This window comes from Cordyceps militaris, assembly GCF_000225605.1.
Source record: "Cordyceps militaris CM01 unplaced genomic scaffold CCM_S00001, whole genome shotgun sequence".
Lineage (NCBI taxonomy): Eukaryota > Fungi > Ascomycota > Sordariomycetes > Hypocreales > Cordycipitaceae > Cordyceps > Cordyceps militaris.
The window spans coordinates 5,001,018-5,019,119 of record NW_006271969.1 but is presented as its reverse complement, the minus strand read 5'-3'; the positions used below and the strand labels follow the sequence as shown (position 1 = coordinate 5,019,119).

The 18,102-nt window shown below is 52.3% G+C and overlaps 3 protein-coding genes across 3 annotated transcripts; 1 reads left to right on the top strand and 2 right to left on the bottom strand.

Moving 5' to 3' along the window:
• Positions 1–55: 55 nt before the first annotated feature.
• On the top strand, positions 56–2,873 carry CCM_01556 (condensin complex component cnd2; the record flags this gene model as incomplete). The annotated part of the gene is made up of 4 exons (XM_006666712.1): positions 56–120; positions 197–803; positions 859–2,484; positions 2,565–2,873. 4 exons carry the CDS (start codon positions 56–58, stop codon positions 2,871–2,873), a joined length of 2,607 nt encoding a protein of 868 aa, XP_006666775.1.
• A 798-nt stretch (positions 2,874–3,671) lies between these two features.
• On the bottom strand, positions 3,672–5,432 carry CCM_01555 (High mobility group, superfamily; the record flags this gene model as incomplete). Its single annotated transcript, XM_006666711.1, has 5 exons — positions 3,672–3,850; positions 3,907–4,623; positions 4,681–4,932; positions 4,988–5,042; positions 5,094–5,432. 5 exons carry the CDS (start codon positions 5,430–5,432, stop codon positions 3,672–3,674), a joined length of 1,542 nt encoding a protein of 513 aa, XP_006666774.1.
• An 8,442-nt stretch (positions 5,433–13,874) lies between these two features.
• CCM_01554 (two-component osmosensing histidine kinase (Bos1)) lies at positions 13,875–17,831 on the bottom strand (the record flags this gene model as incomplete). The annotated part of the gene is made up of 2 exons (XM_006666710.1): positions 13,875–16,915; positions 16,961–17,831. 2 exons carry the CDS (start codon positions 17,829–17,831, stop codon positions 13,875–13,877), a joined length of 3,912 nt encoding a protein of 1,303 aa, XP_006666773.1.
• Between the last annotated feature and the right edge of the window lie 271 nt (positions 17,832–18,102).

The window sequence follows — 18,102 nt, the reverse complement described above, 5'->3', positions numbered from 1 at the left end:
CCCCTTCTTGGCCGGCATACCTTGCACCACGGCTAATCTCTCACTCCCTCTCAGAATGCCTCGCGTTGCCCAGATGCCGCGCTCCGGCAGCGCCAGATCCGTGTCGGGGTCGCTCAACTCGTAAGTATTTCGCGTCGCAGAGCAATCTAGCCCCTCACTGGGGTCGCGCGTCGCATCAAACAAATACTCACAAAAGACGCTCACGAGACAGGATTCCCCTCAACGACGATGCCGAGGAGCGTGGCAAGCGCATCAATTCCCGAAAAGCCCTACACGACAAGCAAATCAATCAACTCAAGGCCGCCGCCTCCGGTTCGCGCAAATCGAGCCTCGGGATCGAAGACATTGAAAATGCAGCTCCAGGTTCCAACGCCGGCACACCACGTGCTTCGCGTGGCCTTGACCTTTCCGATGACCCCATCATGATCAATGGTGTCAATCTCACCCCCGTCAAGCGCGTTCCCATTCTTGCCAACTTTGAGGAATGGATGAAGATGGCCACCGATAACAAGATCAACGCCACAAACTCCTGGAACTTTGCCCTCATCGACTACTTCCACGACATGTCCCTACTCAAAGAGGGTGACGGTGTCAATTTTCAGAAAGCCAGTTGTACACTGGATGGCTGCGTCAAGATTTACACAAACAGAGTCGATAGTGTCGCGACCGAGACGGGTAAGCTGCTCAGTGGCTTGGCCGACAGCAACAGCAAGAAAAAGGCGGACGGCGAAGGTGGAACCGGTGAGGAGAGCGATGATGAAGTAGACGAAGATGGTAACGTCAAGAAGAAGCCCAAGAAAAAGGTAAGGCGCAGCCGAACTGACGGCGCGACGCACGCCTGCTGACCAGACACTCTAGTCACAACGATCCGAAGCCACTCTGGCGCCCTCCTTCACATCACTACAGCTCAAAAAGTTTGAGCTCGAGTTCTCCGTCGATCCGCTCTTCAAGAAGGCGTCTGCCGACTTTGACGAGGGCGGCGCCAAGGGCCTACTCCTCAACCATCTCATGATCGATTCACAAGGTCGCATCGTCTTCGATAGCAGTGACGACACCGACACGCCGGGTATCGCTGGTGGAAATAAAGCCCAAGAGGAAGTTAATGTTGATCTCGATGAGGATGAGGAGAATCTAGAGAGTGAAATCTCACAACTTCAAAGTGACGTCGAGGCTCTTCGCATCGAGGAGCCTGAGCCGGAGGATGACCCGCGAGATATTGAGATTGACCTGACTGGTCTGCGACAACGCTACTTCCCCAATTTGAGCCGGCTCGATGATTTTGACGTGTGTCCCTCACTCAAGAATTTCGAGCTGGGTGACCCTTCCGGATCCATGGATATTCCCTTCCTCAAAGCCCCTGAGGACTGGCGCGGAGACGAAGACGGCCGCCTGCCTGGCGCATTTGGCGACAACTCCGGCATGCTCATCGACGGCGACGCGCCCATGGGATTTGACGATGACGACCTAGGCCTGGGCAGCTTTGACATTGGCGATGATGTTGCCTTTGGAGAGGGTGGTGAAGCGTGGGCGAGAGATGCGGCGCTGCAGCCCCAAATGCGTGTATACGATAACCCCATGGCAGGTGAAGAAGGTGCTGAGGAGGACGAATATGATGAGAACGGCGACTATGTCATCTCCATATCCAACCCCCAGAACGCCGAGAAGATGCACCAAGATATTCTAGGCTTCTTCGACCAGGCGCTGCAAAAGAACTGGACGAGCGCCGAGCATTGGCGCATCCGCAAAATCAAAGACACAAATAAGCCTAGTAGCGATGCGCCCAAAAAGCGTAAGGAAAAGGAGCCCTTCGAAGTCGACTTTGGCTCCGCGCTCAATTCGAGCCTTACCGACGCCCTCTACACACGAGCCGCGAGCAACACCAGCATTAGTCTGGCCAAGAAGGACTGGAAATCCAAATCACGCAACCTACTGCCCGACGACAAGCACTTCAACTCCAAGTCGCTGCTGAGCCTGTTCCTCAAACCCAAGGCGCGCCTGATCCAGCGCAGCACCGGCAACCCGCAGAGCGCGCGCCGCATGTTTGGCGGCGGCTCTGCCAACGACATGGACAACCAGCCCGCGGGCGAGCTGGACGAAGCCTTTTGGGCGCAGCAAAAGGCGCCCGAGGAGACGGCGCTTCCCGGCGGCGACTACGACGCCAACTTTTTCCAAGACGACGCGCTACCATTTCCCGGCGGCGGCGGCGATGATGATGACGATGACGACATGGAGTTTGCGGATGCTCAGGAGCACCTAGCCGGGGCTGGGGCCGACATGGGCATGACGGAGAATGTCGGCGGCGTGACGGCCATGTTTGGCGGCGATACCATGGCGAATCCCATGGGCGCATTTGGCGACACGCTCGTCGCCGCAACGAGGCGCGTACGTCCGGAGTATGTGCAATACGCGCGCGTGGCCAAAAAGGTCGACATCCGCCGCTTAAAGGACGAAATCTGGAAGGGCATGGGCCTTGAAGCGCTACAGGTAAGCCAACAAACAGCACACGAGCCCCCCCCCCCAAAAAAATTACCAACATGCAACGACATATACTAATGACCACACAGACACCACCGGCCATGGCTCCTCCCGAACCTGCCAGCCGCCGCTCCCTCTCCGAGCAGCAGCCGCAGCCGCCGCAGCAGCCGCCCGAGGACGCGGCGACGAACCCGACGCTCAAGTTCACCAAGGTCATGAATAACCTGCAGCGCGTGTACCCCAAGCCCGTCATGAATGACATTTCCACGTCGTACTGCTTCATCAGCCTGCTCCACCTCGCCAACGAGCGTGGCCTCATCATCAACACCACCGAGGACCTCAAAGAGCTCGAGATTCGCAAGGACTGGACCGCCGAGGTCATTGAGGGAGGTCATTGAGGGCGAGGCGTGAGAACATAAAAAAAGAGAGAGAGAGAGAGTTGACGCAGGGACGAAATCATATACACCTTTTTTTTATACCAGGCGCGGGAGTGGTGGGAAGCTGGCATCTGTACAGTGACGAACATCTATCGAACATTTAATGTCTTTTGTTACGAGAGCAAATTTTGTTTTATTCCAACCTTTACAATCCAGAGTTTTGCATTATTGCCCAGCCAGTGACAGTAACGTGACGCTCTAGTCAATGCAACGCTCATACCAACACTTGTATTCAGAGGACGAGTGACTCTAAGCAAGTTCATTCAAGTCATTGATTGGCTATATACATTCTGTAGATTCATTAGCTGGCAGCTAGCCGCTAGCCGCAGGTACGACGCGGCATGTTTTCAATCTTGTTCGCGCTTCACTGCCAACAGGAAAGAAATGAAAAGGTTCCCTCGGTTTCCCTCCCGGTTCAGTCCTCCTCCCAAAACATTGTCATTGGCCAATCCCAGTGCTCAACATTGACAAAAGTAATAAAAAGAAGAGAAGATTTTCCAACAGGACTCTACGCTAAAATGTTGATAAGGGAGAACGCAAAACAAAGCCCGCCGAGATGCTACCTGCAAGTTTTTCGCAAGGGCATCCACTGAAAGGAAACGTATCAACCAAAACTCCGTATTCATGCATCCAGCAAGATATCAAAAAGAAGAACGCCGTAACTTCCGAGTTCAACAGTACAAGTATGGTGGGCGTGTTGGCTTGGTACATGTCAAGATCAACAAAAATGGTGGCGGGCATCGGTAGCGATGCTCAATTTTAGCGGCGGCTACCTCGACGACCAACGATTTCGCCAGCTTGAAGCAGTGCGCTCATGCCATCGAAGCGGCCCTTCTCGCCAGCGCTAGGAGGGGATCGCTCCGTCGTCATAACAACATCGCCATCTCCGGACTGCTCCGTCTTCATATGGCGAAATGTTGGCGAGTTGGACAGAAATCCTGAAAGAAACATTAGTAACAGTTGGCAGGACCTATGGGCAATGTTGACAACATACCATAACCAGGCGGTCCCTGAGGGTGCTCAAGCGCATCCTTGCTCAGGGGCATATTAGAGCTCCTTAGAGGGGCTTTGGCGTATAGCGGGTTTGGTGACGCTTGGCTGGAAAGCAGCGCATGAATAGGTAGCGCGCTGTCGCCAGTCGGACGGGAATCGGGCAGTTTTGATCCTCCTGAGCGCCTCACTAGATCTTCCACGGGGTAGGCAACGGGTGAGCCCATACCCATCGTGGGTGAGCCGGCAGGGGGGAGTCGTCCACTGATGCCTTGACGGTTGTCCTTGTCGAGCATATCCGAGAGTGATGGCAATTGCTGAGGCATCTTGGAGGAGTCGGAATGATTTGAGCGATCATACCACATGGCAGCGTGCTGCGAGTGTCGGCCGTCAATGGGGCTATTGCCATCAAGATGAGAGTTACGTGGCGAGAGGCCATTCTCATCGAGGGAATTTCTTTGCGAAAGGGCAGTTGGCGCAGTCGAAGATACCTGCGACTCGGCAATCGAAGCAATCGAATCGACTCGGCGGCGACGGTAAGGTGGCGGCTCGCTCTCTCTCAATCTTTCGCTGCTGTTCCCACTTGCTGTCCCCGAGGCGGCGCTGGACAGTGGTGTACCGTTGGTGCCGCCGCTAGTAGTGCTTCCATGGCTGCTGTCATGCCGAAGTCGACCAGGCTCGCGCTTTGAATCAACCTTTTGCCTTTTTGAGGTGTCTGTCGCTGTGTTGGAGTTAGTGAATGAATGTGGAAGGTCAAAATGTGAGGCTAGGTTCTTACAAAGGTGAGCCTTCGAGCCTTGGCTGTGTTTGTTCTGCTTGTCTTTGAACTCTTGGAGATACTGAGCGTATCTGCGGTGTTCTGGAGTCTTTTTATATTCGGTAAGGCTTCGTCGATACTTGTCCTTGGCGGCATTGGCCTGGTTCTCATACAATTCTCGCTCGCCTTGGTCCAGGTTTTGCCAATTCTCTCCAACAAGTTTAGCAATTTCTGTAAAGGAGAGGTTGTGGCTCTTTAGATCTTCTCTCATTTCTGCAGAACATGTGGTTAGTGAACGATAGTGTAACGACGATGGGGCAAGGCATACTATTTGAAAACAGAACATAGGCGGAAGGAGGCCTCTCGGGGGCGTTTTCATCCGACTGCGACAAGTTAGACGGCAAACATACAGGGAAGGTTGGCCAGACACGTACCTTTGGATGACGCCGATATTTTCTCTTGGTTACGCCGCTGGTTGGCTCGGAACCGGCCTCGGAGCGTGTCGCACACTCCCGTCTGAGCTGTTGCTGCCTGGCATCCTCCGCCCCAGACTTCAGCGTAGAGACAAGAGAGACACTAGGGGCGATCCCCCTAGCATTGGCAATACGCCTTTGAAGTTTTCGTCGATGGCCGAGCTTGACACCAAGTGCATCGAGGTCAGACTCTTGGATGTCAAGAATGGTCTCCCAGGAGTCAAAACCTTGATCGACAAATGCATCGAGGTATTGGGCGAGGCCCAGCTCGGCAAAAACGGACTCGAGCCGTCGAGGCATGCAGTCGATTTATTGAGTATGGGTAGCAGAAAGGGTGCTCGTCCTTCACCAGATCGTGGGATCTATGTTGAGAGGTTGTTGTAGAGATGATATATCAATGGCCGGCATTTAGAGGCAAAATAACGATATGGACAAAAGCAGTGCAGAGTGGGTGCATATGTTGTTGGAGGGTTGAGGGGTGGGTGAGGCGCGTTTAATGGCTTGAGATATGTACACGATTGTCAGTAATGGATCCGAGGCAGGCGACAATGGAGCGCCCTTGTGGCAAGAATTGTTGGTTGGAGGCGAGCGCTGGTGGCCGTTTGATGATCAGTGTGAGGCACGCACGGTTGGTTCGAGTGAAATGACGTCAAGAATGCGTTGAGAACGGTCGTAAAGATGACGAAGGGAAGTTGGCGATGAGAGGCGACGTCGATGAGGATGAAGAGTAAGCGGAGGTGAGTGAGAGCCAGGGATAATGAATGAGAGAGCGGGGAGTGAGTTGAGAGACGTGAGTCGCTGTTGTGGTGTAATGATAGTGAATATGAAATCGAGGACAGGGCGCGCGCGTTAGCTGGCGGGTGCGGGTGTGGTGGTTATTTAGTGGGAGCCCGTTTTTGGAGGTTGCTAGTGGGAAAGTTATGGTAAGTGTGACGCAGTTGAGCACTGGCGATCTCAGGCTGGTGTGGTGTGTGGAGAGTGCGCAGAGAGTAGACAGCAATTTGGGCGAGACAATCGAGATTTCGGTTCTGGGAAAGAGACGAGAGCCGGATTGTGAGAAAGTCGGGTGCTTGGTGGAGAAACGACGGGCATCAAGAGAGTCGGTGATGGTTGAGAGGGCGGGATGCGCAATGGCAAGGAGTCGGGCAGCGGGAGATGGCGGATGGAGGATGAAGATGAAAAGAGACGGCGGGCAATTGGAAGAAAGGGAAAAGACGACGTTGGACGCCGAGTTGGTGGGAAGAGCAGAAGCCGGCGACGAGGACGAGGCCAGAGGGAGGCCTGGCTGGCCCAGCAGGCAACGGGTGGTAGAAGCGTTCAAGCGGTTGTAGACCTGTAGACCTCTGGGAAGCTCGACTGTTAGTTACTGTTACCTGGAGGGTAGCCTGCCCCTGTAGCCGCTAGCCTACTGGTCAAGCCTGCTTAGCTCCATGAGCTGTGGCCAGTCCCAGTTGTCCCAGTTGAGCGGGCGGCATGATTGGAAGGTTGGTGGAAGCTAGAAAGGGGGGCGGAAGAAGGAGGAGGGGTGTGTGTAGTGAGCGGGTGTCAGTATGTACCTGCGTTTCTGCGTTTGCCAGTTGCCAGCCAGCGGCCAGCTGCAAGTTTCGTTGCCTACCAAGCCCGTTTGTTGCGGCCAGTCATGTTATCATGGCAGCTGGCAAGGCGTTTGCTTAGCGAATCTGCAATGCGAGGCAAGTCTACCTCTAAAATAACATGTTCTTTTCCATTCAACCGTCCAGACCACAATTGCAAAAGGAACAGAAAAAAGAAAGGCGCTCTTTGCTACGTCTGTCTCCAGCTTCAGAGTGGGCTGCCACTACCTCACCCGATACCTACCCGGAAGTAACACTTACTACGTAACTAATTGGTACAGCCGTTTCACTCTAGCTACCTCTTCTGTTGCTGCACTCAAGTAACATAAAATGCAGCCATTCTTACTGCAAGCCCTATCAGCATATTGGCTCTTGGCCATGCTATTCGACTGCAAGGCTCCAACGCTGGTGGCCTCGCGTCTGCCTGCTTGGATAAAACCAACCCCAGCGTCTGAGACGTCCTGGTCAGTGTATGGTGCCATCTCTCTATCAGTATTGCAATTGCAGATAAATAGCGGACGAAGACATGTTAATAACAACACCCCCCAATGTTGTTACTAACCTTTTTATTCCGGACGTGTTGCTCACAACGTCCGCATTCCCGTGCAGCTCCAGTTTCCGTTTCCGTTGGTCTAACTAGTGAGTTGGTGCGCATATACATACAGAGCACAATGGAGAACACCCACAAAGAAACTCGTAACTGGATATTTATTTATTTATTTATTATTTTTAACATGAACGGCATTCGCCTTGTATTCTAGAGCTGCTTATCGTGCCTGAAAAGTGAGCGATCAGAGGGCCAGCACGTAAAGAAAAGCAAAAGTATAAGAGTCAAAGAGAACGAGAATGACGGGAAAACCAACGTCGAAATAAATGAGCCAGCGGCGGTCATGCAAGTAAAGACCAAGAATAACGAGCTAAACACTCTGTCTAACTAGCTGTGTATTGAACAACCAATCCACAGTTGATAGTCTAACTAATAACTACAAGTAGTTACCTAGTTACTGACAACAAGATAGAGAGAGACATCACCGCCAATACCGTAAGCCGGAGCAACAGCGCCTCCCCCCGCCCCAACCCACAAACCCCCCACACGACGCTGTTGGCGCCCTGAGCTAATAACGGCTAACGAACGACGCACTCACGGAGCCAGCCCCGGTGAAGCCAGCAAATCACAAGAGGACGTCAATCTGGGTCATGGCACGACCCCATTGCCGAAGCAGCACCTCGTGGCATCACGGACAAAGCAGGCACAGGCAAGCAGTGAGTAGGCTTCAAGCAGGAGAAGACTTTCAGGCATGACAGGATATCATCTCGGGCACCCGAACTTGAGAAACCGTCGCCAGAGCTTTACCTATGACGACGCCTAACAAAAAGCATCTGTGCCCTGTGGTGGCAAAGGTAATGCAAATGACGCCGACGAAAATGGCCGTGTCACCCAGTTGCGGCTCAGAATGACATGCGCAAACAATGCACAGATGGATAATTCAGCTTCACCGTTGCCCCCCTCCTTCTCGCCATCTTTGTGCGAGGCTCACCTGTTCCGCTAGTTACAGAATACCAAGCTGCCAAATTGTCTTCTAGGACGGATAATAAAGCAGCACGCGCCAGGCCATCGTCGATGACCACACACCCGCGACTGGGCCCCTTGTCAGACATGGCTTTTGCCAGTAGCTGCTAGTTAATAATTATCAGTGGCATGGTGAAAAGCTAGAACATGCCGAACCCGCGGTATGTCTTGAGGCATCGTTATTAGGTTAGGACGTCGGACCGCCTCAAGGCAGCTACAATTCCGATTTTTTTCCACTTCATCTTGCCTGCATTTGGCTTGACTGCAGGCTTGCTGACGGCGGAAGAGCTCGACACCGGTAGTAATTAATAAAGCTGCACATGTCAATCGTTGAACCAGAGTCGCGCCATTGTCTTGTCTCACAAGCACCACCCACGCGGTGCGGCCCGGCTCGAAAGAAAAAAGAAAGAAAGAAAAAAAGAAACGAGGAAGCGACCTCGGGGAGTGAGACACGTAGTGTACTCTGCTGGAAAGTAGGAGCTGACGATCCGTGATCGGCGATGAATTTCATCATGATAACGTAGTGTTGCAGCAGAACGGAAATGGCGAAAGTACTTGCATATCACATCTATTCTCTCACGCTTCGGCAATAAGTAAAGCAGTTGATAACTAGGCTGTTGAGCCGCGCCAGCGGTTGATTTTTTCTTCCTTCTTTCAGGCTCCCAAGTATCCGGAAGCAGTTTATAGTGATGTGGCAGGTATTAGCTTGGTCGGGTCATTTGCCCTATTTTTTGGGCAAAAACAACAAACAAGACGTCTTGTCATTGGCAGGCCTTTGTGAGGTAACTAAAAGGAGGGTGGTGGCCGGTTCTACAATGACCGCGATCTCGATGTCGCGGGGCTAATTAGGCAGCTGGTGAGCCCACCTCTCGAAAAGACGCAGCGCAGGCGAACTGCATGCCTGGTGCTACACGTTGCCGACAAGAAGCCAAGAAGAATTCAGGCACATGTCAACTCGGTATGCATGTGCGAAGCGAGATGGCGTGAGTGAGTTGAGAGAGTGGGTGTGTGAGTGCGCCAGAGAGAGGGGGGGGGCAAAAAGTCTCACCCAGGGCTTTTCGTTTTCAGGGTACCAACGAGTCAACCACAGGGGGATGAAAAACACGACATTCATCAAGAATTGGGTGATGAAAGAGAGGGTTCGTCTTTGGCATGACCACGGAAGCCATGAAAAAATGAAAACCCCCAGCAAAAAGTGGCACTAGTTGTCTGCCGTGCCCATCCACTGGTGCCTCTCGGATCGAGCATTTGGCGTGGACATCGAGAAGTGCCATGGTGATTCGTGAAATGGTGCCCCCGCTCTGTGTCCCCGAGGCTCAGGGGTGTGTGCGCAGTGTCGAGGGCGTGTGTGCTCAGCTAACGTACCAGTAATTCGTTGTCGTAATTATCCGTCATACTGGCGTAGCAGTTAGTTACCGAGTCCAGCGACAAGTTGGAGAGACTGCAGGATGAAAACAGCTTGCCCACTCATCATAGCATCTTTCGCCTCTGGTCGCTCGCTCACATTACAGTCAAGGACTCCATGGTAAATAACTACAACCGCACCGTAGTAGTAGTTTGGCATGATGCCAAAAGCATCCATCTCGCCGCCCCCTTCTCGTCCCGCACCCCTCCGACCCTCACCTCGTACCAGCACGGTTTTAACTCACTAACGTTTTAGTCAATCCCAACGGCTCTTGGGCTCCCCCTTCAACCGTTATTTTAGCGGCTGAATGGCCTCATGTTGCTGCTCATGACCCGTCGCAACCTTTGTTGAATCGCCACATTTTAGCCACGCCCTTCTGTTCTTATTGGCCACGCGCAACCTGCATGAAAAGAAAAAGTGACATGTTTAATGTTCGATGTGCACTACCGGCTTTCTGACATTATGCATGCCTCTCTCTAGTGTTGACTGTTGAGTCAGTCGATACCACCACATAGGTACTCATGCAAGTCGGCCCTCACAGAGTACAACGCCTACAGGTTCGCATCTTGCATAATTATTAAACATTATCAGTACTTTGCGCTTTGTAAGCAGCTTGCCCTTGACTCCTCCTCAAGTCGTTGTACCGTCCGTCGCCGTGTTCACATCACATTGATATTGACTACTATTTTTTTTAACACGTTTCAGCGGCCGCTATGTATGTAACAGTTCACCTTTTTTCCTCGGTAACCTAGGATTGACTCACTGATCTCTAGCGCTTCCACCACATCCGTCCTGACATCATGCGACATTCAGCGTTGTACCAGAATCCGAGTCTAACCGCAAGCTAACCACACAAACTAACAGGTATGTACCTATAACAGCAAAAACTTGAGAGAAGCACCTCCTTCTTTTTTTCCAGAGCAAAATATTAATTCTACAGGCAGAATGCGTACTGGTACCTTGCAGCTAACGAGGTCGCCCGTTGACAAGGCAAACGACCGACCGCCGACCCCTCTTCTTTTCTCACCACCCCCTCCCTCCCATACCGGGCTACGGCGATCGACTATTTCCACCTTCATCGACGGCTCTTTTGGACGCCCGCCGCGTTCCCGCCGAAAGTTTCTGGCATGGACCACCTTGTCCCCCCGGCTTTGTGCTTCTACCCGGTTTACCCTTTTCTCCGTGACACGGAACACAAACGCATACCCCGTACAACCAAACGCAAAATTGAAGACAAAAAAACAAGAGTTTTGGCCATGTTCAGCCAGCCGCTCCCATACACCCTTCATTTATTTAATTACTAATCTGTACATTGCTGAGCAACACTGGAATCAACTAGACCTTCACATCCAACGCAAACGTCGCCCAGGGAGCACAGTCGGCAACTCGCGACCTGTCTCGGCTCCTCCGCCATCCTGACGTCCTGGATCGTTGATCGTTCGAAACCACAAAAAGATAGGCAACTGGCCACCCGCCACCGGCCCTCCAAGCCAAGCGATACCAAACATCTCGATGCGCTCGCCATCACGATTCAGGCTTTTTTCTTCTCTCTCGTATCCTAAATTTCACGCCTCCCGTGCCCTCACACATAAACGGGCATGACACAGCTCGATGCCGTAAATCGAAAGACGAGGAGGTCCGTGTAACAATTTCGTCGGACGGCTGTCATCCCATTCTTCTATTAGTTATTCATGCTTTTTTTTATCCTTTTTCTCTTCACCCCGCCACCAAAATAATGGAGTATGTTGCCTTGGCTTGCAGCACCATCCCAATCGTAGCAGCCCGAACGCCTCGCCCCAAGTCCCAGCATGGTTAGACAGGCACGAGGAGCAAACGTCTGCATCGAGATCTGTCATCCATCATTTCCGAAAGCCATCGGTTTTGGGTGTGTGCGCCCACATGCCCCTCTGCACGACCCATCTAGAACCAAAGCCAGCCGCGTCGATGATGTTGTCCTCGGACTTCCCGTAGCTAGGGATCAATTAAAGTATTTCCAAGTCCGCAGACACCTCATTCTTCGAGTCGCCCGAGCTGTAGGGTGACTTCAATTGAAGATGGCATCGTGAGACCATGGCCCATCGTTCTCTAGGCTCGAGGATACAAGGTAGGTTCCATGATTTTAAGAAGCGAGTCTCTTGGACTTCCAGTTTAGTCCCCAGGTCTCTTGAGGGCTTAGAAGTAGGCCGTGGCCTGAGAAGAGGCTCAAACATCTTTTCAATACCGTTTACAAGATAAACGAGCTCATTCTTCTAGCATGTACGACCATAGCCGAGTGAAAATTCTGGATCCCGTCCGATCTCCGATTGAAAACCACTTGAGCGCCAGATTAGTAGTTGGTTCGGTGACGACCAGCGAACCCCGGGTGTTGTACATTTTTGACCATTCTTTTTTTTTTTTTTTCTCTCTTTGCAATTTGATTCTTCATGTGCCGCCGCGCTCCTCGGTTTTGAAATTCGTTGGTTGAAAAACAACTGACCAACACGGTTATGCTGTAGCGTCACGTGAGATATTCTGCCAAAACACTAGAAGGGCTGGCAACTTGGCAACTCTCATTACCCAACGCACCAATCCCTTGCGCGAACTGGCATAGATACCTGCCCTCGAATAACCCCGGCTGAGCAGAACACGGGCACCTGTAAAAACCACACGACATCCCAAACATGACAACGGAAGGCAACCAGGAGGGGACGCAGACGGCGCTGTTCAAGTCTCAACAAGATATCGCATCGGTGCGTGCTCAACCCTGTTATGCCGACATGCCGAGTTGAACTCGGGCAAAAGAAGAAAAAAGCAGACAGGAATAAAACTAACCTGTGATTCAGGCCTACCAAGCACTTGTCAAGTAAGTCTGCCTTTTTTGTGCGGGGGCGATCCAAATGCGCGTATCAGAAACAGAAAACAAGCAAAGTAAACCCTCTGCCAAGGATTGATTTCCATGCGCTATGTACTCTTTCGTCTTCTTTTCGTCCCCTTTTGGCGGGGAGAAGGATAGAGAGCCATCGTATCTGGACGAGAGGGAGGCTAACGCAGGCTACAGGGGCGATGAGGCCATGTCCGACCTCGAGAGGAAGCTCACAAGCCTCGAGAACAAGCTCGATGCCATACTCGGCCCGTCCGAGCAGCAGGCCGCCGCGACAGCAACCGAGGAAAGCGGCAGCGGCGGCAAAACGAGCTCAGCAAGCAATGGTAACAGCAACGATCCCTAAAAATATGCCCTTTTATCTCTATTTTGTGTAAATACAAACAAGAAAGAAAGCCATAACCTCATCAAGCAATCATGATTACAACCATATAGATCCACGAACTCTTGGTCCATGACGAATCAAAAATAATGTATAAAAGTTGAGCTTCAAAGTGATGTTGCCAATGCTGCCGTCTACTGCAACCATGACGGACGCCTCATGGGCAAAAAGAGGGAGGGGCTACTTTTATCAGCTTATACCAGAAAGCAAAGAAGCGCGCGAGACAGGGAAGAAAGAGAAGCAGTCTTGGAATATGCGAGCAAAAAAGGACCAGTTGTAGTGTAGAAGAATGAACGACAGCATACAGGAGCCTACCATGGAACAAAAAGGCAGATAAAAACAAACGCAGACGCACGCACCTAAAAAAAAGCACACTAAAAACTGCAATAGAAACAGAGGGTAACAAGGGAACAAAGAGGGAAAAGAGTATGAAATGCCAAATGCCAACACCCCCCATCCGTCACCAGCACATCTCGCTCTCATGCCAAATGGACAGCCAAATTCCTTGTCCCGTTGCATTTCCTTCCCATCCCGGGTGGCCCGCCGCTTCGTATTTCTTGCTCTGTATCCCTCTTCTCTCCTTCTCCTTGGCTCGAAGGTGATTATGCATCGTAGCCGCCATAGCCACCAGTTCCACAAACACCGAAACAATCAAGAGTTAAAATACAATAGAAAAAAAGTCGTTGCTTCAAGGCCTTCCAAAGTTCCAGTGACCCTCCTAGGTGGCATCGTCGTTCAGCGTGGCCAAGAGTTCGTGGAGCTTCGTATCGACAGCCTTTGAGAAGCGCCATTGCAATGATAAGAGACTATCCGCTTTGCCATGCTGCCTATCAAGCAAAAAACATAAAATGAAAAAGTGAGATGGAAAACCCCCTTGGTCGTAATCGGATTCCGCACATCATGTCAAACATCGTCGGGGTGCTCTCCATCGCTCTAGTTGGAAAGTCTCCGGGTATCAGCCATCTCTTGACGTGTTATCGATATCGCGTCCTGCCTTGACGAGCTTGCCTCGCCGTTGGACGCGGCCGCTTCTTTTGCCTTTATCGTCTCGCGCGACGTAAAGGAGCGGCTCTCCATGGCTGGACGCAGCAGTCCGCTATCCTCCTTGTGTAGCGACGAGTTTGCATCCGCCTGCATGGCGAGTAGCTCACGCTCGCGGTTCTTCTCGAGAAGCGGCCCTCCGAGGGTCGCACACTTGAGGATAGTCTGGATGAGCTGGTTCTGCTGGAGTGGTTTGGACAGGTACTCGTCCATCTGAGCTTGGATACACTTCTCGCGATGGCCCATCATTGCGTGAGCAGTCAAAGCAATGATTGGTGTACGATGTGAGCCCATGCTGCGCTCGTACTCTCGAATCTTGCCGGTGGCTTCAAAACCACCCATGATCGGCATCTGAACATCCATCAGGATGACATCAAACTTCTTCTCCTTAACGGCCTCAACCGCCTCCCAACCATTGCCCGCTACCGTGACGACGTGGTGGTACTTTTCTAAAATTTTGACAGCCAACCTTTGGTTCACAGTGTTGTCTTCGGCCAGCAGAATCTCAAACGATTTGGTGTTGTCGGCCAGGGTTGGCGTTGCGCGGTTCTCCAGTGCAGGGATCATACCGTTGCCCAGGTCAATCAGCTTACATGGTGTAGTCATGCAAGAGGAGATACCCAGGTCTAGGCACGACTTGAGACTGACATGCACGACTGGGGCAAGTAGAACAATGGGGAGGTACTTGAAGTCATCAACGGCACGGAGTCTTCGCGCCATCTCGATGGAATCGACGAGTATGGCATCATACGGCAGGGCGCCGCCAGACTTGAGTCTTGTCAGGGCAGAGCTCTTCTCCGAATCGACCACAACCGGGTGCATGCCAATCTGCTCCAGCATGGCACGGATCTCGAGACCCGAGCTAGATTGAGACTTGTCGACAAAAAGAACTTGGTGGCCGCGGTAGGGCTGCAGCTGCTTGTAAAGACTCTCGGTGTCATCCCATGCGAGCTTGACACGGCAGGTAAAGTGAAATTGACTACCCCTGTCAGACTCACTGTTGACCCATAGGTCACCGCCCATCAGATTGACTAGTCTCTTGGAGATGGACAGACCGAGACCTGTGCCACCAAACTTGCGAGTCATGGACCCATCGGCCTGCTGAAAAGTGTCGAAAATGAGGTCCAGCTTATCCTTAGCAATGCCGATACCCGTATCTTCAACGACAAATTCAATAGCATATTGGCCAGGTCCGACTTCCTCATCCAAGGTACTCTTTTTTATTATGAGGCTTACCTCACCATGTTCGGTAAACTTGATGGCATTGCCCACAAGGTTGAGAATAATCTGTCGAAGACGGAAGCTGTCGCCAACAACGTGATCGGGGACAGAACTGTCGACCTTGTAGGTGAGATCGAGGAACTTTTCGTTGGCCTTGACTGCCAGAGTCTTGAGCGCGTTGAAAACGGTTCCACGTAACGTATACGGGATCTCTTCAATAACCATTCTCCTGGCCTCAATCTTGGACAAGTCCAGGATATCATCAATAATGGTCAGGAGGCTGTTCGCAAGATTATTGACTATATTCAGCATTTCCCTCTGGTATTGTGTCAAGTCGGTATCCAAGGTAAGTTGAGTCATGCCAATGATACCGTTCATGGGCGTTCTGATCTCGTGAGACATGTTGGCAAGAAATTCGGATTTGGTCTTGTTGGCTAGTTCAGCGGCCTCTCTGGCTTGAGTGTTTCGCTGGATACTGTCTCGGAGATTTGAAATCATTTGGTTGATTTTGCGCTTCAGTTCGTCCATTTCGCCGGATGCCTCAACGTCGACGAGCTTGGTGAAGTCGCCGTCGGTTGCTAGGTTTGTGATGTCGGAGAAGGCGCGTACTTGAGTTGTCAAGTTAGCAGCCATAGTGTTGACGTCTGTTGTGATTTCCTTCCATCGTCCATTCAATCCAGCAATGTCGGCTTGGGCCCCCATCTTGCCGTCAACACCCACATCCTTTGCTACTCTCTGCACCTCGTAGCAGAAGCTCGAGAGTCGACCAACCATGTTATTGATGGTTTCTTTCAGAACCTTGATTTCTCCGTTTGCTTCGACATCAATGGTGCGACTCATGTCGCCGTTGGCAATGGCTTGTGTGACGGCTGAGATGCTTCTGACCTGCACTGTGAGGTTGGAAGCCATGGTGTTGACATTTTCGGTGAGATCTTTCCATTTGCCTTCGACGTTGGCGACCTGGGCCTGGCCACCGAGGGTTCCTTCGGTACCGACTTCGCGGGCAACTTTGCTGACTTCGACGGCAAAGGTGCCGAGACGGTCAACCATCTGGTTGATTGTATTTTTAAGCTCCAAAATTTCACCCTGGACCTCGACCCCGATTTTCTTTGTGAGATCACCCTTGGCGACGGCCGTAGTAACCTTTGCGATTTCTCGCACCTGGGTTGTGAGGTTCATGGCCATACCGTTGACGTTTTCGGTGAGATCACGCCATGTGCCTTCGACATCGTGAACGGTGGCCTGTCCGCCAAGTCGGCCTTCGGTACCGACTTCTCTAGCTATTTTCGTGACTTCGCGAGCAAACTGGGAGAGCTGATCGACCATGGAATTGATGGTGGATTTGAGTTCGAAGATTTCGCCTCGGCAATCGGCCTGAACCTTTTGGGTGAGATCACCCTTGGCGACAGCCGTCGTGACCTTGATAATGTCACGTACTTGAGTCGTCAGGTTGTTGGCCATTGCATTGACATTGACGGTTAAGTCGTTCCACATGCCCTTGACTCCCCCAACATCGGCTTGACCGCCGAGGATGCCCTCGGTGCCGACGTCTCTGGCCACGCGTGTGACCTCAGAGGCGAATGTTCTGAGCTGGTCTACCATGGTGTTGATGGTTTGCTGGAGTTGAAGGATTTCTCCACGAGCGGGTCTTTCAATCTTCTTGGTCAAATCACCGTGAGCGACGGCCGTGGTGACGGAGGCAATTTCTCGCACTGGGGTAGGTTAAAATGGAGTGACGTTGCGATACTGGGGTATACAATACTTGCCTTGGTCGGTGAGATTCTGGGCCATGACGTTCACGTTGTCGGTCAGTTCCTTCCAGGTTCCATCAACGCCGCCAATGCGGGCCTGGCCACCAAGTAAACCTTCGGTACCGACTTCACGGGCGACGCGGGAGACCTCGGATGCAAAGATTTGCAGTTGGTCCATCATGGCGTTGATGGTGCGTTTAAATGTGGTAATTTCGGGGTCCATCTCTACGGTGTTCATGCGGACCTTCATGGTCAGATTACCGCGGGCGACGGCGGTGATAATTTCACCGATTTCACGGAGAGCCTTTTGGAAGGCCTCGTTGGCCTTTTGATGCTTCCATAGTTCTCGCTCAAGGGTGGCGACGCGTTCCTGCTCAAGGACTTCGAGAGCACGCTCCTGAAGGTGCTTCTGCTGCATGAGCTGAGCATTGACGCCGGCCAGCTCACTACGCTGGTTGTCAAGGAGCTTGGACTGGCCATCGACATGGTCGCGAAGGCCCTCGAGCTGCTGCTTTGTGATATGGCCCGTGAAACGAGAGCCCTCCAGCAAGCCAGGGTGAGCTTGGAGCAGCTTCGCCTTGGCGGCGCGAACGGCGGGGGAAATGGTAGGATCATCGCCAAAGACAGGGTCGTTGATTTCGTTTGGCGTTTCGGGGAGGGAAGCAGGAGGCGCAGTGGCGGCCCTCCGCTCTAGCTGATCGATTCTGAGAGCGAGTTTTTGTAGCTCAATCTCGAAATATTGCTTGGCGGGGGAATCATCTCCAGGGAGTTTAATCTTGGACCCAAGGGTGACGGTCAGGGACGAGGCCGTCTTGGCATCGGCGGCAAGTGAGGAGACGACTTGGGCAGCCGCGGCGAGGACCGCGTCGTCAACCATGTCGTCGGGTGAGACTGCTTAGCCGCAGTTGGGAGAGAAACGGGCGAGTGTCGGTAGGCTGAAAATGGAGGGAAGTGAAATGTTTTATGGCGGCGACAGTGGCTTTGGTACGAATACCACCTCGTCAGTATGGGGATTCGTGGGCGGTTCAGGTCGAGAGCAGCAGAGGCCTATGCGGACTACCTAGACGGTCAGGGAGTCGACAGAGGAGGAAAAAAAACGACAGGCCGAAACAAGGTGCGCAATGCACACTTAGCACGATCGCATCCTT